Source organism: Podarcis raffonei, chromosome 6 (genome assembly GCF_027172205.1).
Source record: "Podarcis raffonei isolate rPodRaf1 chromosome 6, rPodRaf1.pri, whole genome shotgun sequence".
NCBI classification, from domain to species: domain Eukaryota; kingdom Metazoa; phylum Chordata; class Lepidosauria; order Squamata; family Lacertidae; genus Podarcis; species Podarcis raffonei.
Genome location: NC_070607.1, coordinates 67,495,165 through 67,516,892, shown reverse-complemented (window position 1 = coordinate 67,516,892; position 21,728 = coordinate 67,495,165). Strand labels below are relative to the sequence as shown.

Sequence of the window (21,728 nt, the reverse complement as noted above, 5' to 3'; positions counted from 1 at the left end):
ATATTGTAAGTCAGTTTGGCTTGACAAAGAAAGTGACCTATGCATTTAATAAGTCAATAAAAATAAATAGGCAGTTCGGTTGTAGGACTTAATATTAGGGTTGGGTGAAGGCTGAAGGCAAATTGGAAGTGGAAAGGATTTTCACGTTTTCTTTGACTTGTGGTATGCATCTTCTCTTCCTAATAAAGCCTGAATAGCAAGCTGGTAATCTAGCTGATTAAACTCTGAAATGATCCCAAGGCAGATGAGAGCCTACTGGCGGTTTCATTTCGCAGAGGGTCCCAGCATCTAAGAAAGAACTGAGCCGTTTTTTAACCACTTCCTCTTCCACCTCCTCCGCTCTCTTTGCCTCTTTCTGTCAAACCACCCTGTCAATTTCGCTTCCTGTTATTGATGATTTCACCCCAAACTCAAAGGAAGGTCAGACAGGTCTTTTTTTTAAAAAAAAATGCAATGAATTCTATGTCTGCACGTGTTAACGAAAATCTATGCATTACTTATTTGGTAATTCTGCTGACGGTTATTAGCTAAATGCAAATATTCTGATGGATTTCTGCATCGGACTGTTTACATTTGCAGAAGAGAGTTGTTTTTAAACGGTATATATATATATATATATATATATGTATGCATGCTGCCTGAGTGTGGCTCTTTCCTTTTATACTAAATATGAGACTCGAGCATGAAAGAAGCTACAACTGGGGGGATGTTAGAAGAAGAAGAAGAGTTTGGATTTGATATCCCGCTTTATCACTACCCGAAGGAGTCTCAAAGCGGCTAACATTCTCCTTTCCCTTCCTCCCCCACAACAAACACTCTGTGAGGTGAGTGAGGCTGCGAGACTTCAGAGAAGTGTGACTAGCCCAAGGTCACCCAGCAGCTGCATGTGGAGGAGTGGGGATGCGAACCCGGTTCACCAGATTATGAGCCTACCGCTCTTAGCCACTACACCACACTGGCTCTTGTTAGGGTACTTGTAATAAATTCGTTCATATATCTTCTCCCCTGCCCTGTAAAGAAAAAAGAAAAAAGCTTGGAAATTGTAAGTTACGACTGCAGGCAGTTCAGTACTGAACCTCCTCTCCCTGTTTGGATGAAGCTTCCATCAGCCCCTGCCAGCATGGTCAACGGGCAAGGATGGCAGGAGTAATCCACCATCATTACTGCGGTTTACCTAGATGGCCCCATGTTGGATAGGGTGTTGGCGAGGTCTGTGCAGGTGCCAGGCAGAGCCAATCTGGCCCTCCCACCAGTGTGTCTATGCAGCTCCCATGTTACTGGCATCTTCTCTGCCCCCTGCCCCCTCTAAGTCATGGTTACCAGATTTTTTTCAATGAATCCGGGGACACTGTTTTTTATTTTTGAAGCTGAGTAGCAACAGGGAGTCAGTAGTGGGGATGGTGAGGCAAAAGACCCTGGGCCCAAGCACACATGCATATTGTATAAAGGTGCAGAGCCATTCTTTCACACCCTGTGAAACATAAATCCACAGTTTTTTTAAAAAACTGGGCAACTGCTGGCCTCGACTCCCAAGGGGGCAGGAGATCTGTACCCCGGTTCCCCTTTGGCAGTGGCAGCAGCAGCCTCAGCAGCCCAGAGCCAGCCTGGTAGTGCAGTTGGCTCTGGCTGGCTTCAGGAGCTGCTCGTTGCCCGCTGCTGTGGCGCCCGCCATTTTTCCTCTCCGGAAGTCTCCATATGATGTGTTGTGCACAATAGACATCATATGGGGACTTCCAGTGAGGAAAAATGGTGGGCGTCACGGCAGCAAGCAGCTCCTGAAGCTAGCCAGAGCCAACTACGCTACCAGGCTGGCTCCGGGTAGCTGAAGCTGCCACTGCCATGTTTTACGGGGACATTCCGGGGACGGAATTTGTCTGGGGACAGTAGGTAACCTTACTCTAGGTGCCTTCTCGGTAAGCTGTAGTGATGCCAGTGTCAGGACTTAGGAGTGTTGCTCTGCCCCACCACGCCATTCCTGCTGTGGTGGGTTGGTGGGAGCCACTCTGAAGCCACAGTATAAAATGGAAGAGTTCGAAGCCTTTCTTCCTTTGCTGTTGTGGTGGGTGAGTTTGGGCTGGAGGCCTTGAAAGCTGCATGTCTAATCTCAAGCCCTTCCTTCCCTGTTCTGGGTTATCCCTGCCGCTTTCAATCTGTGGGTAGATCTGTTCCATAAATGTAAAGCACATTCAATGCATATGACTTTCCCGAAAGAATCCAGGGAACTGTAGTTTGCTCAGGGTGCTGGGAATGGTAGCATTAGGTCCAAACTCTGGTTTGTTTCACTCCAGACAAACTGGGAGCTGTAACCAAGATTTGTTCTTGGCTCACCGCTCTTGGTTTCTTTGGGGGAAACAAACTGCAAACCTGGGTCCACACTTGACAGACCCTGTTCTGCTTACAGACTCTATTCTGCTTTTCTTATACCTTCTGAAACAGAGTAACCAACATTAATATTGGATGTGAAGATAAGGTTCTTTGTAGCATCATCCAGCAGATATGAATTTGGGTTTCTTCCTCGATACCCTAATAGTAACTCTGATTACTTTTCTGCCATGTTTGTCAGCTGAACATATTTTGTCCACACTGCTCCCCACATCCTTTCCATTTTCTTGCCTGCAGCTTGTTCAGAACTCAGCAATTTTCTGGCTACAATGGAAAGAGTCCTCCTCATTTTGGTTATCTGTATGAGATCTCAACTGCAGTGTGCTTCAACTGACATTGTGTTGCCCAATCATGTTGCTGTGTAATGCAGTGCAAACTTCCATTGTCTTCGCCAGCTTAAATACTTCTGTTTCAATGCACAGTTTTTGTCTGTTTATTATTGCTACCCCCCACCCTTTCCTAATTATTTAAGTTCTTAAATAAAGCTTTATTGCCCAATGTATCAACAGCATTCAAGAAGAATTCCCAACTCAAGCTGCGTAAAACACAGCCAGGTCAAAAAATTTCTCAATACAGATCGAAAATGTTTTTCCCCAAACTACATCAAAATGTAGTATTCCGTGAAAAACAACAGGGTTGATGATGTGGCTAACATCATATGTATTCAGTGGTGGGAATGCACTGCATGCAGAGTATATAGGAGTGGGTACACATACTTACCTGAGAATAAGTACTACAGACCTCAGTGGAATAAGTAAACATGCATAGGATTGGGCAGTTAGTCATAGGTATCTCAGGCCAACAATGTGTCTAACATGCAGAGAGATGGATTGATCTACTCCTTTCTGGCTTTTTGTTTGTTTTTTTACTGTACTCAGGATGAATAAATTTGCCAGGATTCCATTAGTGTGGTAGAAGGTCAAAGAGGGCATTGAGACCAACAAGCAAGAAATCGCAAAAGGAGCAGAATCCTCCACAAAATCATTGTGGGTTTGGTGATACCAAGACCCAAGAATAATATGGAGGACATGCTATCGTTCCCCAGATCAAAACATTCAAGGAGATTTTGAGATGAAGGATGAGAGCAAAGAAGGACTCATAAGAGAAAATGTTGCAGTAATGGGTTCTTCACAAAGATTGTTCCAGTCACAACAAAGACATGAAATTTCCAGATATTCTGAATGACCGTGCCCTAGAGCAGTTGGTCATGGAAGCAACCAGAGGAGTGGCGAACCAGGACTTAATATTACGAGTGGTGCCCAAGACCTGGTGCGATCTGTAAATGTTGTTGACACAATTGGGAACAATGAGTCTAGCGCTATTGAATTAAATATGTCTGTGAATGTCTAATTGCCAAGGAAATCCAACATGGTCAAATTTGACTTCAAAAAAGAAAACTTCCTCAAAATGAGGGGATTGGTAAAAAGGAAGTAGTAGCCTGAATAGGATGCTGGACTAGGTGATTTATTTCAACAAGAATCTTTTTATTTGCTTCAGTGTCCTATTGTGTTCAAGAACCCTGCTGTAGCAGATTAAGGATGCTTCCAGGTAGGGGTTTAATATTACAGATTATTCAGATCTGTTTTTTCTGTGTGCAGAACAGACATGCAAGTGCCCACACATTTTTCACAGGCATTTCAGTATTTCCTGTCCATATCAGTGGATGACTGATGGAGTGTGTATGATGGACCCTCACCTCAATCACAACTTTTCTGCCCTCCACTACCTTTCCTGTTCTAGGTCTGCACACAAATATTTATGTACTTCTGCACATGCTAATAAGGGCATATGCTAATAGTAATCAGGAGCTTGGTCTAACATTCCTTTTGATCCCTCAGATTTGCACAAAATCAAAAATTGCACGAGCTAATTTACAATTGCTTGACTGTGTGCATTTGAACACTTCTTGGGTAGGGACATTAAACAAACAAACAAACAAACAAACAACCCAAGGTGTGTGCACAGCTACCTGCACACATGCCCTGTCAGTACCTAACTGACATAGCTGAATTGACCAATTAGAAGACAAAGGCCATGCCTACTGGGATGCACAGGAAAGACCAAAGTTGCTTCTCCATATTGAAATATGTCTAGGTATGGATTACTCTTGTCTAATTTGATTGGGGTGGTGGTGGAGTGGATGAACAGCTAAATAATGCTCAAATGTGGGCAAGCCCTTTACAAATTGCTCCTCTGAAATGGATTGCTAAAATCTAGATTTGTCATCAGTGTGGCACAATCGGTGGAACTGTTGCTTTGCTAGCTTTTGCCTATCGCTGGACTGTGGCCTTCAGAAGATTGCCCCATCTGAGGGCCAAATTCCCACCCTTGATTCAAGGAGACATTCTGCATCTGTGTTATCTGCAACCAGAGATCTGCTGTTTTCTGTTGGGTAGCTAAAGAATAGCAATCCTTGGGGCCGAATGCTCAGAAAGGATCTGAGTCTCTGCACTGCCTTGTGAGAGCTCCCCGGGGGGTTGTGCAGCGGATGGAGCTGTGAAGTTTGTGGCCGGCACATGTGTGTGGGTGGCTGCAAGGGTGGAGCAAGAGGGGGAAGTGCCAGAGCATAGTGATAAGGAATTTCCTGCGCTCGCTTTTTATTTATTTATTTTACCGGGTGGCTGGTTATAAACAGCAGGAGAGATGGGTTTGCCAACAGCAGTGGGTGAGTGACTATCCAACCGGGAGTGTCGGAACAGGGTGGGCATGGGAGAAAACCTCTGTGTCTGCTAAGTGTGTGTTGTGGAGACGGAGGGGAGAGGAAATAAAGCCCAGGCGCTGGGGCTGAACAGGAGTGCCATGCGCAAGAATGCCCATTTGATTTAAGGGGCCTGTGACTTCCCAGCTCTGCTGTTTGTGCCTTCCTCTTTCCTAAGCTGGACTACCGTAGGAAAATCTCCTCTGGCTCTGCAGGAATGGGTTCACTGTCCACAGGTTCTAATTTGGTGAATGTGCATGTGTGTTGATAGCCTGCAGGTAGCCTTGTTCCAGACCTTACAGACAGAGATTCCTTCTAGACTGGGACATGCCACCTGCAGGAAGTGGCATGTTCCAAAGACAACCATGTTCTACATGAGGGTTTCCCAAACTTGGGTCTCTGGCTATTTTTCGGACTACAGTTCCCATCATTTCTGACCACTGGTCCTGCTAGCTAAGGATGATGGGAGTTGTAGTCCAAAAATAGCTGGAGACCCAAGTTTGGGAAACCCTGGTCTAGACATTCTCTGAGTGAAGCTCTGTTAGGTGTACATGGGGCTTTTTGTTGCAGCCTCTTCCTTCCTAACAGGGGCGTGAGTGACATACAGGAAGTTGACGGAGCTCTCTTCAATGAACTGCTTGCTTTTTTGGTTTCTAGGTTTTCCTCCAGCCCCATGGGCTGCCTGACCCGCATAGCACCTGCTCTGAGGGTTCCTCGGGTGGCTGGCCTCTCATACCTCAGTCCAGAGAATCCTTTGCTGGCACAGCATGGTCCTCTCCTGTTCAGCATGCCCTAAAGTTGATAGTTTCAGCCTGCTACGTGAGCAAAAGAGGGCAGGAATGGAGAAGTGTCAGGAAGTCAAGAAACATGTGCGTCTGCAGGATAGGTGAGTTGAGAGTGCTCTGTGTTTTGCAGATACCAGGGGCTGAGAGTTTATGTACAAGTCGTTGTTCTAGAACATGGGTAGGCAAACTAAGGCCTGGGGGCTGGATCCGGCCCAATCGCCTTCTAAATCTGGCCTGTGGACGGTCCGGGAATCAGCGTGTTTTTACATGAGTAGAATGTGTGCTTTTATTCAAAATGCATCTCTGGGTAGAGGGGCCTGCTTGGTGTTTTTACATGAGTAGAATGTGTGCTTTTATTTAAAATGCATCTCTGGGTTATTTGTGGGGCATAGGAATTCATTCATATTTTTTTCCCAAAATATAGTCCGGCCCCCCACAAGGCCTGAGGGACAGTGGACCGGCCCCTTGCTGAAAAGGTTTGCTGATCCCTGTTCTAGAAAGCCACTTAACAGATGAAAAGGGGTGCTTTGGGAGAAAAGGGGTCTCACAGCATCCTATTGAGGAGCAAGATACTTCCATGGACAGCTTTATATGAACCAGGCTGCTTCCAGCGGCATGCAGCTATACTCAGGACCGGTGCTGAGTCCAGTGCCTGGAACTTTTAGAAATAAGACTCTGACTATGCCTAGTATTATAATTATTGTTTATTATAGTTATTTGCCACTTTTTACAAGATGGTGTCTCAAAGTGACTTGCAATGGAAGAACAGGACTACCAAGACATATTAAAGCCTATTATAAGACTGCAAGGAAAACCCCAAAAGGCTCATCCATAAATATATATAAGGGCCTATCCATTTGTCCTGTGATTTCAAGTCTTGGGTCTCAGAGGGTAGCTTTTCCCCACCCCCACCCCTAGGAAAACCTGCTGTTTACTGCTGAATCAGAACAAAGGTCAATCCGCACAAAAACCTGATTGATGTTTGTTCCAGTTCAGTGGGTTTTCCTGGGGGAAGCGGAAGGACGGGTGGGGTGAAGGGACATCTCTCGGACCTGTGACTGGAAACAAACGCCCTAAATTACTGGCTGCACCTCTACTCATTTTACTCAGCAACATGTCAACCTACCACTCTTCCCACTAACCCACCCTTTTCCAAACGCACACGCCTCCCGATCCCTCACGTGACACTGCATCCTGCCCCCGGACCTTTTGCTTTCTACCTCGTGTTGCTGCTGCAGCCAGGTTGGATGAAGAGATGGCCCAGCCAGATGAGCACTACAGGAAAGAGGCCAGAAGTGGTGGCTGGTCTGGGGATCTGCCACTGCCCCTCCTAGTCAGGCTGGCCCTTTATCATAAATGGGGGCATTGGCAGAAGCAGATTACCAGCCTGGCAGACCCTGGCTTCTGACCACCTTCCTTCTTCTTGCATTGGGCTATTTTTGCACCCTAATTGGCAGTGGCACAAAAGCAGCAGATCCCCAAGGTGGCCATTAGTGGCACCAGTCAGTCTGGGGGTTTAGATCCAGGAGCAGAGGTTCCAGGGCAGGTAGGCGGAGGAGCCAGTGGAGCTGCTGGGGGGCTGCTAAAGCTTGTTCCAGCTGACCCTTTGCAGCTTGCCTAGACCACCCATTCACTGCCTCTCATTACACTGTATTTCACAGCACCACCTGTCTGTGGACAAGTGAACTGCAGGATGATGACATTCTTACATTTTTATTATATAGTAAAGAAAGCAATTCTAACCCACCTCATTGAACACCAAAAGAGGCCACAAACATACATGATTTCCATCAAATTAAGGGCTGAAGGCCTGGGTAAATAAAAATGTTTTTTCCTGATGCCTAAATACAGAATGATCACGTCAGGTGTGTTTCCTTTAGGAGAGCATTTTATAAGCAGGGAGCCACCGCAGAAAAGGCCTTTTTTTGTCCTGCCACTCTCTAGACCTCCCTTAGAGGGAAGACACAGAGAAGGGCATAATATCGGTATGGGTGTTTTAAAATTCCTTTCACACAATCATTTGCAGAATTCCTCTTGCCCTGTTTGTGCTTAGTCTGGAACATTTCTGTTCTGGAAGAAGGAATGGACTCCCATAATCATTAGAACCAATTTGAGGATTATTTTAAATATATGATTGCAATATCAGCCTGAAACTGGGCCAACATAGGAACTCTGTGGCTCGCTAATGTGTGACACTCATGAGCTGGGGTCCCAACAATTGTGTAGTGACAATATTGCTTTGGTACTATATGCTACATATTCAGCGTATAATAGTTAAATCCTCAATCTCTGGCTTCCCTTCTAGTTTCTCTCTGTCTGGAGTGGCTGTGTGATGCTGCAGCTAGAGTCTAGGGTATTTATTATTTAGATTTGTTGTCCTCCCTTGGGCATAAGGTCCTTGGGTAGGTTACAAAAATGTAAAAATATAATATTAGAATTTAAAACAATTTACAATCAGAAGATGGAGAGGGAAGCATTGTCAATATACACTTGGCAAGTAAATGAAATTTACTTGCATTGTTCTATAAGATTTATGCAGGGTTAAAATTGCCTTTGATCCCAGTTACTATTGTGCATCTTTTCAGTAGCTTGCAGCAGCACATTTTACCCCTTTCATACAACTCTTCCACCCTATTCTATAGATGGCTATCTCTAGGCTTATAATTTGCACATTCGGGTTTCTCTCCCTTTCAGAAGGGGCTCCAACGTGTCGCTGGTGCTGGACATGAGTTCCCTGAGCAACACAGAACCCATTTCATCCGTCTCCACCCCAAGGGATGTCACAGTGAAGCTCCTGAACACCACCAGCCATGTTCTTACTCAGAGGATGCTCCAGCAGCAGAACTGGAGCCTAGAGGAGCTTCAAGAGGAGTTTGCGGTGAGACACTCAGAACTGCCTCGTCCGGATTTCATTCCAAGCTAAGCTCCTCCAATTGCACACCATCCTGCAATCTAGAGTACTGCATATTGTAAAACTGGGAGAGAGTCAGAGGAGAGCAGCCAGAATGCTCAAGGGAAGGTTCCAGAATTGGGGTGTTTATTTTTAGTTTAGAGGAAAGGTGTGAGAGGCAACCTGATAAAATTGCATAAAATTATGCATGGTTTGGTTTGCTGAAAGTTGATAAAGTATTTATTTTTTCTCCCTCTCACTCTCTCTTAGTTATAGTACTAGATCATGAGGATCTCACTCTCTTAACGCTAGATCTCATGGGCATCCAATGAAGCTGAATGTTGTAAGATTCAAGACAGACAAAATAAACTACTTCTTCACATAGCACATTGTTAAATGATAGAGTGAGCTCCCACAGGAGGCAATGGTGACCACCACCTTTGATGGCTTTAAAGGATTAAACAAATTCACGATGAATAAGGCTCTCAATGGCAACTAGCCATGATTCCTATGTTCTACCCAATGTGGGAGGCAGTATGCCTCTGAATGCCAGTTGATGGTAATCGCAGCTGGGGAGAGTGCTCAGGTCCTGCTGTTGGGCATCTGGTTGTGAGAACAGGATGCTGAACTAGATGGGTCACTGGTCTGATCCATCTCCCTCTTCTTATGTGTTCCTGTTAGAAAACTGTTCTACCTGTGGTTCTCCAGATGCTGTTGGACTCCCAACTCCCATGTCCCCCACCCAGCATGGCCAATGGTGATGGAGGATGGGAGTTGTAGTCCAAGAACATCTGGAGAGTCACATGTTTCCCATGCTACGGCAATGAACGTTTTGTGCCTAGCATCTTAACAGAGCAGGAAGTGCCTCCCTTTTTCCCTGGGTTTTATAAGTTGAATAATAACACCACTACCCTTTATAAAGAGCTGGGCTTCTTTAGGCGGGTGAGAGATCTCCATAACAGTCGCTTTCGGTTGACAGCAGGTTAAAAGGGGAACAATTCAGAGTATGTGTTGGGAAGCAAAAACATATATGCATTTATACCTCCTCTTTCCAACACTTTGGGTGCTTTATGTTTCAGAGAGGGGAATAGTTCAGCAATTCCTTCTTTCCTCCTTTACAGAAAATCCCCTCCAACTTTGCCAGTGCAGAAGAGCTGGACATCCCCAGACGAGCAGCAAAAGACAGATATAAATCCATCCTACCAAGTATGTTTGCCTCTTGTGAACAAGGAAAGTGGAAAGATGGCAAAGGAAGGCAGACCAATGGACCCATCTATTCTCATTTGTATTCTTTGACCAGTGTCAGGTCACATTCGCACCATATAGCTAAAGCACATTTAAAGCGCATTGTGTGTCCCCACCACCGGCCCCAAAATCCTGAGAACTGCCTGAAACTGTAGTTTTGTGAGGGATAGAGTACGGTTCCCAGGATCCTTTGAGGGAACACAATGCACTTTAAATGTACATTGGGGGTGTGACCTTGCATTCTTGCTGTAGACTTTGAAACACTAGCATGGCCCTATTTTTAGTCCCATTGCTAGACAAGGCCCTTGAGGCCTATGTGTAGCTCTCCCCTCTTACATGCACACTGAGAGGTGGCATAACTCTAGGTCAGTTGTGACTGTATCATTGAGTATAAAAGAGGCACACACAGCTCTGTTGTGCACCTACAGAGCAAATGGTTGGATTTTGTTTTTCATGATCGGATTCCTTAGCTTCTGAAAATAACAGCTCAGTCACAGCTGCAGCACTCCTGGCTGTTCCTCCAGAGAGCTCTGTTCATTCCTCTTTGCTGGATGATGGAGCTGTGTGCCACATGGCGTGTCCTATGTCCTTGCTTGCTGCACCACTCCAGCCCTGCCCAGATAAGCTGTGGGGATACTTGTGTTGGGAAGGTAGCTCTACCACGTGGGAATGCAGTCCTCAACAGAAAAGAAATGAAAAGCTTCCCTGCCTCTCCTGTAAAAGTTCCACCCTTTGGCTTTAGCAGACATAATTTCAATCCCTGCCGAGATGTGCAGGATGCCTTACATAATCCTAACAATACCTTGTGGCTTTAGAAGTTGTGATGAGTCGGAGTGGAAAAGTTTCTAAAGGCCAGAGACATAGGGGAACCTCTTGTAGATGCCACCTTGTTTGCGTAAGATGGTGACGGGTGTTTGAGTGGAAAACAACTCAAGGCCATTTTATATCCCAGATAGACTTGCCATTGTGGTGGGATGAAAACTCCACCTGTGTGAGCAGAAATAAAACGACTGCTCTGTGTTCCAGCTGCTGTAGTGACATACATCACTTCTGACATGACTGTTGAAAAGGCAAATTCATTGTAAATAATGAGTCTGAGCAAGGACAGAAGAACGATGAGGTAGCAACGACTGAGTCAAATGTGCTGGAAGGTTGGGGGAGCATCTCTCTGAAGGAGGATCTGGCCAGCTTTCTGACTTCTTGTGACAAGGGTGGGAATCCATAAGCTCAAGAGCCAATATGGTGTAGTGGTTAAGAATGGTGGACTCATAATCTGGTGAACCGGGTTCGCATCCCCGCTCCTCCACATGCAGCTGCTGGGTGGCCTTGGACTAGTCACACTTCTGTGAAGTCTTTCAGCTTCCCTCACCTCACAGAGTGTTTGTTGTGAGGCAGGAAGGTAAAAGGAGATTGTTAGCCGCTTTGAGACTCCTTAGGGTAGTGATAAAGCGGGATATCAAATCCAAACTCCTCCTCCTCCTTCTCTTGGACTATGGCTCCCATCATCCCTGACCGTTGGCTATGCAGACTGGGGCTGATGGGAGTTGAAATCCAACAACATTTGGAGGCCAACAGGTTTTCCACCCACGGGTTAGGATATTATAATTAGATGATGCTGTATGCACGGTCTTTGTGTTCGGGCACCAAGTCCGCTGTAACCAAACTGTCCCTTTAGATCCCCAGAGTCGTGTGTGCCTAAAGAGAGCGCTGAGCCAAGAAGACGAGAGCTACATTAATGCAAACTACATCCGGGTGAGCCAGAGGGTCATTGAGGTGTGAGAAATCTGAAGGTGACTGTTGGGATGTGTCTTACTTGTTGATATTTCTGTCTCACCTTCTAGGGTTATGCTGGGCAGGAGAAGGCCTATATTGCCACCCAGGGGCCCATGCTTAATACAGTCAATGACTTCTGGACAATGGTGTGGCAGGAAGGAGCTCCTCTCATCGTTATGCTCACCAAACTCAAGGAAGCAAAAGAGGTATGATTGTTGTGGGCCTTGAGCAGCGCCGGCCCTACCATTAGGCAGAGTGAGATAGCTGCCTCACGTGGCAGATGCTGGGTGTGTGTGTGTGTGTGTGAGGAGCAGACAGAGTGTGTCCTGAAACCACTAAGCTAGTCTGCTGCCCTCAAGTGCAGTGGAGAATGCTACTCCATTGCCAATACCAAAGTATGATTCATTGGTGAATGCATTGATGATTCAAGTGCCAGTCTGGTTGGCTTTTATATATGTAATGGAGAGAACACCATTGTGTCCTTTACCCAGAAAAGGGTACCCAGTACTAGCAACTTAAAATAAAATTTAAACAGTTAAAAGGGTGGCACTTACTATAACAACTTCATGGTGAGTACCGCACCTTTTTTATTTATTTTCTTTTTTTAAAAAGCACTGTCTTTACCTCAGGCAGCAAAATGTATTGGGCCTGTAGACTTCTCTCCATCTGCTGTGAGTGAGCATAAACAAATTCCCTGGAGGTGAGGGGACTTTCCAGACACTAACAGAAGAACAGTGAGCAAGCTTAAATTTGTAAACATTTCATCAAACAGAGATGGACAATAGATACTTTTATTCATGCTGAGAGTGCATCCTTTAGCATTAGTGGTAAAAAACCCCCCACAGCATTGGTACATGCTTCCCGCTTTCAGGAGCAGAATTTGGTTCTCACTGAGGAAAGAACAACAGAACCTCCTAGAGACGATTAGCAAACCATCAGTTTAACAAAGAATGCTCGCCCAAGCATCTATAATTGTGTATTTTGGGTCATAAATACATTGGGAAATTGGGCAACCAGAATGCTGACATTTCCAACCATGGGCCAGCTCTCTGCTTCAGGGGGAAGGGGATAAATTTGACCCCCAGTGACACTCACTCTTCTAAAATGCATCCCAAGACTTCAGTGCATCATAGCAGGACTGTGCTGATGAGTTGTTTACACCCCATTCCTTAAAAGATCTCAGCTGTGCAATATTATGCATGCTCATTCAAAGAGGGGGGAAGTGTTTACTCAGAAGTAAGAACCACAGTACTGTATTCAGTGGGTCTTTTGCTTCCCTGTAAGTGTGTATAGGATTGCAGCAGTGCTATTTTTCTAAGGAAAGAGGTGCTGGAACTCACTTGTTCTCTTATAATGGCTGTGGCGCCCACCTGAGCGGTCCCAGAACTGAGTTCCAGCAAGTTCCGGCTAAAAAAAAAAAAGGTCAGGATTGCAGCATTATTGTATCTGGAGGCTCCATTGGCTGGCACAAATATCTTCAGTACAGTGGGGGGGCAGTGTAAATGGCTAAGCTACCTCATCTAAACTCTGATATCCCTCTCGGTTCATTTTCTCCCATAAGGCAGCTTCTGGAGCAGCCTATAAAGAATGTCAGGGCGTTCTGAGTACCTGTTTGGTCTGTAGGCCCCTTGCCACTGTACACAACTCTTTGATCCTGGTGTACTGTGGTCTGGATTGCGTAGGTGGATCTGGTGTGACTGGAGCTGGTGGTTGAATGGTTCTGCTTTTTTATATTGTGCTACCATTCTGAGTCACTCGCTTATGTTGACTTACGCTGCCACTTCTCCTCATGGGGACCCTCGTCCTTCTGCTTTCAGAAATGTGTCTGTTACTGGCCTGAAACAGAGGCAACCTATGGGCCCTTCACCATCCGCATGCAAGGCACTTGTGAGTGTGAAGAATACACCATCCGCGACTTTGGCCTACAGGTAGGCCAGGAGGGCTTGGGACACAAGCAGGGAGAGTGGTGCTTCCTGGCAAAGGTTTACTGTGCAGTCATTGCTGCTCATGTGAAGTGAGAAGTTTGGAGGGGTGGCCTGGGAGAGGGCCTTCTCTGTAGCAGCCCGTCAGTTGTGGAATTACCATACTTTTCCATGTATAAGGCAAAGTGTTTTTATTTTTAAATTATCTTAAAAATTGGGGGTCATCTTATACACGGATAGTGCATAGGGGGGACATGGGATTGGTTTCTGCTATGAGCTGGAGATGGTGAGCAGCTATTGGGCATGTTAAAGGTAAAGGTACCCCTGACCGTTAGGTCCAGTCGCGACGACTCTGGGGTTGCGGCGCTCATCTCACTTTACTGGCCGAGGGAGTTGGTGTTTGTCCACAGACAGCTCATGTGGCCAGCATGACGAAGCCACTTCTGGTGAACCATAGCAGTGTACGGAAACACCATTTACCTTTCCAAGGAGCAGTACTTATTTATTTACTTGCACTTGACGTGCTTTCAAACTGTTAGGTGGGCAGGAGCAGGGACCGAACAACGGGAACTCACCCCGTCGCGGGGATTCAAACCGCCGACCTTCTGATTGGCAAGCCCTAGGCTCTGTGGTTTAACCCACAGCGCCACCCACATCCCTATTGGGCGTGTTATTTGTGGCAATTGTGTGGGCGATTGGCAGCTTCTACCAGACGATAGGTGGCTTTTGTGACGTGTGCGAGTGGTGGCGTAGGTCAGGCAGGTGAACGATTTTTGGCAATCCCCCCTAGAAAAAGCTCAACAATTGTGGGCAATCCTCTTCCATTTTCTTAATTTGGAGTACCCAAAAATAGGGGGCATCTTATACACAGGGACATGTTATACACGGAAAAATACGGTAGCTCCCCACCGAAGTGCACCTGCATTTATTACGTAGTGTCTGTTGCATGCTGAAGATACATCTCTTTCCCCTGACCTTTGACATCTTGCAGGGAATGCACCCAGCAGGATTGAACCCTGCCCACACTCATCATCTGGTCTCAGCCCATGACCCCAGCTGATTGACAAATAGGCATGATTTTTTTAGGGGGGGGAATAGCCTCACAGGCCAAAGTGGACCGTCTGGCAGACCGTCTCGCAAGTGGGCACTTTCCCACCTGAGTTAAGGTCCAGAAGGGAATGTTTGCAAACAGGTCATTCAGAACTGATGCTTGTGTGTACCCAAGTACCTCATGAACACACTCCTGTTCTTCTATTCACCAACCACACCAGCAGGTGGAGTTTGGCAGAAGGTAGCCTGGGTATGGGGGGGGTGAGGGTTTTTTTGCCCCACCCTCAGTCACTCCTCCCTCCGTCCCTAGTTAGTTTACAATTAAACTGCAGTTTCCTTGACCTTAAAAAAAAGGTTTCCCCAAAATTTTTTTGACAGAACAGAATTGCGCAACATCCATGATAATGAAAACATATTTAGTGCTCTGAGTGGGTGTGTGCACGTGCCAATCTTTCGGCAAGTTAATACAATTCCTCTCTCTCAGCCTTCTCCAACTGATGGCGAAACTTCATATCCAAAGCACCCTGAGATCCAAGAGTGTTGCTGGCAGAGGAGAAGGGAATCAGATCAGTCTCCTGCAGCTTTTCTCACTGTTTTTTCTTTATGCAAACTTCTCCAAGCAGAAGGAAGCTTATTTGCGTTATTTGAGAGGTTTGGGAAAAGCAACAAGAGGTGCCAAGGGGTTTTTCCTGCTGCACAGATACATTTCCCTCTTCCTCGTGTGTTCCATCCACCCACCCATCCGCAGCGGGGCTTCCTTCTGCTAGAAGAATAGAAGAAGCATAGAAGAAACAACAGATTGATTTGATTTCCCTCTGTTGTCATAATAACATGATCAAATGGGTACTTTAAGCTGGAGTGGATCTACACACAGGAAAAAATGCTATAAACAAGTCAGAAATTACATCATCGTAACAGAAAAAACCCTATGGAAAAACATGTATAAAAATTTCCTGCTCTCTGGCACCATCTCTGGTTGCATGTTTATAGCACATTCAAATTGTTTCTTTACTAATGTGGTTGAGTCCCTGGTCCACTCCAACACATCTGAAAGCAAATCTGTACTGCTTTAAAAGTCATGGCTCCCCCTAGAGAATCCTGGGAATTGTAGTTTTCCTGTCATGGAGATACAATTCCCACCACCCTTAACAAACTGCAGCTCCTAGGATTCTTAGTGAGGAAAATTAAGGTGCCATAAGAGTGTTTGAAATGTATGGTGGGAATGTGACTGAAGTGAGGAGAGAGGGATTATCTTAATTTACAAAAAGATAGGCATGCTCCCAAGCCTCCTACAGGGCACTAAGCAGCTTCAAACATTTGTTTTTATTATTGCTCAAACCTGCTCATGTGAGAAGTGAGCGGGAGTAGGAGTGTGGCAATAGAGGCCACTCATGGAAATGCCATCACACATGTGACAAACTGCCCTTCCCCTGCTCAAAAATGTGCTAAAGGCCTCACACGCCAGCAGTTGCCACAGCTGTATGCAGGCTATTTTACAAATAAAAATAAATAAGAAGTGTAGGCTGGCATTTTGAGGGTGAAAAACTTCTGAGCGAGAGCAGCAGCATAATATAATAAACTGCAGTGTGGAAACACCCTTTTGCACACACACCCTCTTCAATAATACTCCATTCCGTTTCATTTCCCACCTGTTTTTCTAAAAACCCACAAGTCAGTCTGCAGTCTGTGGCTACTGAACAAGTCTAGGCCTTACTGGACTGTTTTTGGGTCCCATCCCACCTTAGTGCTTCCCCCCCAAATATTTTTTGTACAGTGGTACCTCGGGTTACATACGCTTCAGGTTACACACTCCACTAATCCAGAAATAGTGCTTCAGGTTAAGAACTTTGCTTCAGGATAAGAACAGAAATCTGGCTGACGCTGTGCGGCGGCAGCAGGAGGCCCCATTAGCTAAAGTGGTGCTTCAGGTTAAGAACAGTTTCAGGTTAAGAACGGACTTCCGGAACAAATTAAGTACTTAACCCGAGGTACCACTGTACTTCTGCTCTCCTGGTACCTCTTCCTTGTGTGAGGACAGTGCTTTTGGACACCTGGACTTTGTCGCCCAAGATTTGGGGTTGCACAACATACACGCTGTACATTTGAAGCACATCTTCCCCATGCACCCAGAAAAGAACCCAGGAAACTATAGTTTGTTAAGGGTGGTGGGAATTCTAACTCCATGGCATTTAAGATTGCTTTTAACTCTCCCTGGGACCTTGTATGAAGGGTGGGTAAAAAATCAAAATAAAATTTATCCGATAAATTGTAAACAGATAAGAACATTGGCAGGATTATTGTAATAACCTGCAATTTCATAAGAGTATATATTTAAAGCAGGTGAATAAATGAGGAAATTAAGTTAATTTGGATATACAGAAGATATTAAAAATAAATTTAAGGAACCACAGAAAGAGGGGGAAGGGAGTCAAGTTTTGAAATGTTAAAATGATTGTAAAATTTGTGAAATGTATAAAAGCATAAAATTTTTTTTAAAGACATCAAAATAATAATAATAATAATAATAATAATAATAATAATAATAATAATAATAATAGCAGCAATGGCACTCACAATCTGAACATCAGAAATAGAGGGAATAATTATATTCTTTCTGTTTCATAATGATTCTCAGCTCAACGATGAATGTCGCACGGTGAAGCATATTGTTTTCTCATCCTGGCCAGACCAGAAGACCCCAGAATCAGCCAAGACCTTCTTGCACTTGGTTTTGGAGGTGGAGAAAATTCTACAGGCCACAGAGAGCAGAGGACCTGTTGTTGTCCACTGCAGGTGAGAAGCTTTCCTTATAACCCTGCAGCAGTGTAAGGAGTTCAGCAGCCTTGGCCTGAACAAAGACCTCCCCAGACTGAAACCTCAGTACCTATGGACCTCCTGTTTTATTTACATTTATATACCACCTTTCCCTCCAAGGAGCTCAAGGTGGTGTATATGGTCCTCCTCTCCCCATTTTATCCTCACAACAACCCTGTGAGGTAGGTTAGGCTGAGAGACAGTGACTGGCCCAAGGTCACCCAGTGAGCTTCATGGCTGACTGGGGACTAGACTCCTAGTCTCCCAAATCCTAGTCCAATGCTCTAACCACTACACCACACTTTTCTCCTGTCATGTATTTGCAGGTGCTGGTAAAACAAGTAAAATGTATGGTTCTCAGGCTACTTGATCTGTGATTGTGAGAGACAGAAAGCATTCACATTCACTGCTTGTGTGTATCTGCCCCTTTCTCCTGACATCCAGAACCTTCCTCATCCCCCTCAAAGCCTCAGGGGCCACTGCAACCTGACATTATCTTGGTGTTTTGTTCAGTGCAGGAATTGGTCGGACTGGCTGTTTTATTGCTACGCAGATTGGATGCCAGCAACTGAAGAATAAAGGAGAGGTGGATATTTTGGGCATAGTCTGCCAGCTGCGCATAGACAGGTGTGTGCTGACGATCTTCTGAGCTTTCTCATTATGTGTAAAATTCCTGTACAGGGCAGGGGGGAAAACCTAGCGCAATGCATTGTATGTGCATTGTATGTTAGGAAACTGCCGTTGGTCTGAGAACAGCGCCACAAACTTATTAACTGGGACTGAGCAGTTTGACCCTATTACACACGTGTGCTTTTTCCACCCCACTGGCTCAATCTAAAGTGAGAGTGGCAATCCTGTGGATCTGGAGGGTACCAGGTCGAAGGCTGCTTCAGATGGTAATGTGCATTGCTTCAAAATGTGGTAAATGTGCCCCAAAGTCCTACTCCTGAGGCGCTACTCCTGAGCATTCTGGGATACAGCATAAAAAGAAACTCTCTCTCTCTCTCTCTGTTTTCTCTCTCTCTGCTTAGTTGAGCTGCCTTTTGATTAGCTGGGTGGTTTTCAAACTCTGTTCTAGGGAACTCTGGAGTTCCTTGAAAGCTTATAAAAGTTGCCTGTTGAGAACATCAATATTTTGTTTCATATTATCCTGCCCCGACCAGCAGACTCTTAAGAGAGTTAATCATAAAATTTAATTACAATAATGATCTAAAACAGCATAGAAATGTTAACAAAATCTTTCAAAAGCAGTAGGAAATCACACCAATAAAATCCTGTTGGCAGTCATCGAGTGAAGCAAACGACTTTATAAACAAGATTGTCTTCACCAACTTCCAGTAATGGAGGGCAATTTCCCCTGAAATACTTGCTCAGTGCTACTGATCTCTTTTACAACACGTGGGGGAATGTGTAGTCCTCCAGATGTTGTTAGAATCCAGTTCTCAACAGCCCCAGACAGCATGGCTATTGTTCAGGGATGATGGGAGTTGTAGTTCAGCAGCATCTGGAGGAACACAGGTTCCCTCCATCCATGGCCTACACAGCATGCTGACACCAGGGAGTTGTTGATGTGCTCTAGAGTGTATATCTCAGTCCATGCAGGGATGTGTGTGTGGAGTCCAGTAGGCTGGCCTGGCCAGCACTCCAGGGAAACAGTGTGCCCTTGTACAACAGCCTTCAACCATTGTAGGCTTGGGACACAGTTAGGTCAAATATACATCATTGGACTCATTTCTTCAACATTTTACCATGTATGTATAAGGAGATTGCACAGTAGCAGATTTGACCAAAATGTAGCACGTGTGCTATCAGGAAAAATGACAAAGATCTAGAGGGCACTCTCTCTGCAACAGCACTCTTCAGTTCCACCATGAAGAAGAACATTTGCTTTGCTTGCAGAAGCTCCCAGATTCAATCCCCAGAATCTCCATTTGGGTTGGAAAAGACATGTCCTTGAGGGCTACTGCCAGTGAGTGTAGACAATACAGTACTGAGTTAGATGGACCAGTCTGAGTCAGTTTCCTGTGTTTCCTTCTTTAACCCACCCCTCAACAATTTTTCAATAGCAGCTGCTAGCGTGTAGGTTTTTTTTCCAGCATTCCTCCATGGTCCCACTGTGGATGCTTCCTTGCTTCACTGTGTCCTCCCTCCCTCCTTCCCCTAGCCTGGGCCACTATCTCTGGACAACACTTGCAGTGAGGCCCCTAGGAGCATTGTTTTTACCACCACCACTCCTTTTGTTATCTTTAGTACAGAATTGAATCATTGTAGCTCCCAGCTCAATAGTTTTTCTTTGTATTGCAGGGGTGGAATGATACAAACCAGTGAACAATACCAGTTCCTCCATCACACACTGGCCATGTATGCGTCACAGCTTCCTAAGATCACAGACTGCTAGTGTCATTTTCTCATGTTAGAATGTGGAATTGGCTCCTCTCCTCCTTGACACATGGCTTGACGGAGCCTTTTTCTGACTCTCCAATCAGTAGCAATATAGAGAAAACTACTTGTGTTTCAACAGCCTGGAGTGTAATCTCTGCCCAAGAAGAAGTACCTGGTTGCCGGCTGCATACCATAGGAATGTCTTCTATCACAAAGCAGACTTCAAATTCTAATGTTGTGTTTCTTGTGTTTGTTTTGAACTCCCTGAATGATGTGTGCAAACTTAAACCAGATTTCAGGTTCCTTGAAAATAGTTTGTTCTGTTTATTGTTTACTATTCAGGATACGTGACTGTTGATATCAGATATGGTCACTAATCTAGTTTCTTCTCCTCAATCCTGTTACACTTCTTTGGAGAATGCTCTCCTTCCCACCCCACCCCCTGGCCTTGCATCCAAAATGTCATCAGGAAGAGGGACTTCATTAATTGCGAAACAATAATTTTCTCCCCACTCATTCTACCGATGTTCTCCAGTCTCTTGAAACTCAGTTTGATATTTGTATTTCTCTGGCCAACAGCTGCAGCCTCCGTGTGGTTTTAGGCATGTTTATTTCCTCTCTGCATTTCCTCCTTGGAATCTAGAAATCATTTCCTTTGAACTGCTTTTATTATGCTGATCATGCATAAAGAAGCAAATGTTTCAATCCTGAAACTCGTCAGAGAAATCCATTACCTATATATGAGTTACAAATTTATATGGGCACGCATGGATGCTGTGTTAAATCACTCAGTGGGATTGCATGAGCAGTTCAGGACTTAAATGGAAATAAGCACTCTGTAGATTTGGTAAATATACAAGCACTGGGGTCAAATGTGCCCCCACAGTCCATCCACAAAAGGCCAAAAGTTCCTCCTTAAGAACAAATACCTGCCACAGTGATTAATTCAGTTTATTTATGTGCACATGTGCAAAGACTGAGCATGTGTGCTTCAACTGAAACAAATCATGGCTTACCTTCAGGGAGCACAGCAGCAAGACAATGGGGAGGAGTGCTGGGGCCATGATATTCGGAACCCATATATTTTCTTGTTCGTGGTAAACCATGGTTTGGCTATGTGTAATGTGTGAATTGAGTCAATGCAAGGCTAGCTGGAGGAGCACAGAGCTCTGAAAAGGAAGGGGAGCTCAGGAGTTAGCAATTTAAAATGAGGTTCTCATCCTGAGCCTGCAAGTTGGTTGGTCATTGGGATCAGTAGCATGAAACCTGCCTAACCTCTCCAGATAAGAAAAGGTTGAAAGAACAAGGGCAGGGGCCTTGAAACCCTGTCAGAGACTTCTGTATGACTCTGCATGGAATCCAGAAACTTCCATGAGCCTTACATGCAAGCTATTGGAAGGGACTGGAGGCACACATTAGAATCTTAATCATGGCAACTGTGTCCCTCCTCTGAACCCCTGCCCTCAAAAATCACTTTGCAGTTGTTTTTTCTGGGGTTCAGTTCATTTCAATCTTATTTTACCACTTTTATGAAGCAAAACCAGTGGAGCTGCAGGGACACCTCGGAGAACACTGGAGAAATAAAAATAGCCAGTACTACAGAAATTATTATGTATCACTGAACCCTGTCATTTTGTATTAGCTGTTCTCAAATGTGTTCGCCAAAGCCTCTGCTGGTGTAGTGGCTGCAAGGAAGACCAGAACATTGTCTCTAGTTTTCCACCACTTTTTCTTCTGCCAGGAGCTAACATAATTAAGAAGGTTGATAATTTCCACCTATTTGAGTC

General features: G+C 45.1%; 1 protein-coding gene across 3 annotated transcripts; it reads left to right on the top strand.

The window, feature by feature from the left end:
• The first annotated feature begins 4,950 nt into the window (after positions 1 to 4,950).
• PTPN7 (protein tyrosine phosphatase non-receptor type 7) lies at positions 4,951 to 20,252 on the top strand. 3 transcript variants are annotated; one of them, XM_053393705.1, is made up of 10 exons: positions 4,951 to 5,047; positions 5,738 to 5,966; positions 8,560 to 8,743; positions 9,877 to 9,961; positions 11,676 to 11,752; positions 11,842 to 11,979; positions 13,591 to 13,701; positions 17,381 to 17,538; positions 18,073 to 18,186; positions 19,864 to 20,252. In XM_053393705.1, the coding sequence occupies exons 2-10, from the start codon at positions 5,848 to 5,850 to the stop codon at positions 19,955 to 19,957; spliced, it is 1,080 nt and encodes a 359-aa protein (XP_053249680.1). In that variant the 5' UTR covers positions 4,951 to 5,047; positions 5,738 to 5,847; the 3' UTR covers positions 19,958 to 20,252. The 3 variants fall into 3 exon arrangements, with proteins under 3 accessions (XP_053249680.1, XP_053249682.1, XP_053249681.1); XM_053393707.1 differs by having other exon boundaries at positions 18,078 to 18,186; positions 19,864 to 19,968; XM_053393706.1 differs by lacking the exon at positions 13,591 to 13,701.
• The last annotated feature ends 1,476 nt before the right edge of the window (positions 20,253 to 21,728 follow it).

Coding starts and splice junctions, on each gene's coding strand:
- PTPN7 (XM_053393705.1), top strand. CDS start 5,848: ATGGTCCTCTCCTGTTCAGCATGCCCTAAAGTTGATAGTTTCAGCCTG. Junction 8,744..9,876: donor AGCTTCAAGAGGAGTTTGCG/GTGAGACACTCA, acceptor CCTCCTTTACAG/AAAATCCCCTCCAACTTTGC. Junction 18,187..19,863: donor TGCCAGCTGCGCATAGACAG/GTGTGTGCTGAC, acceptor TTTGTATTGCAG/GGGTGGAATGATACAAACCA.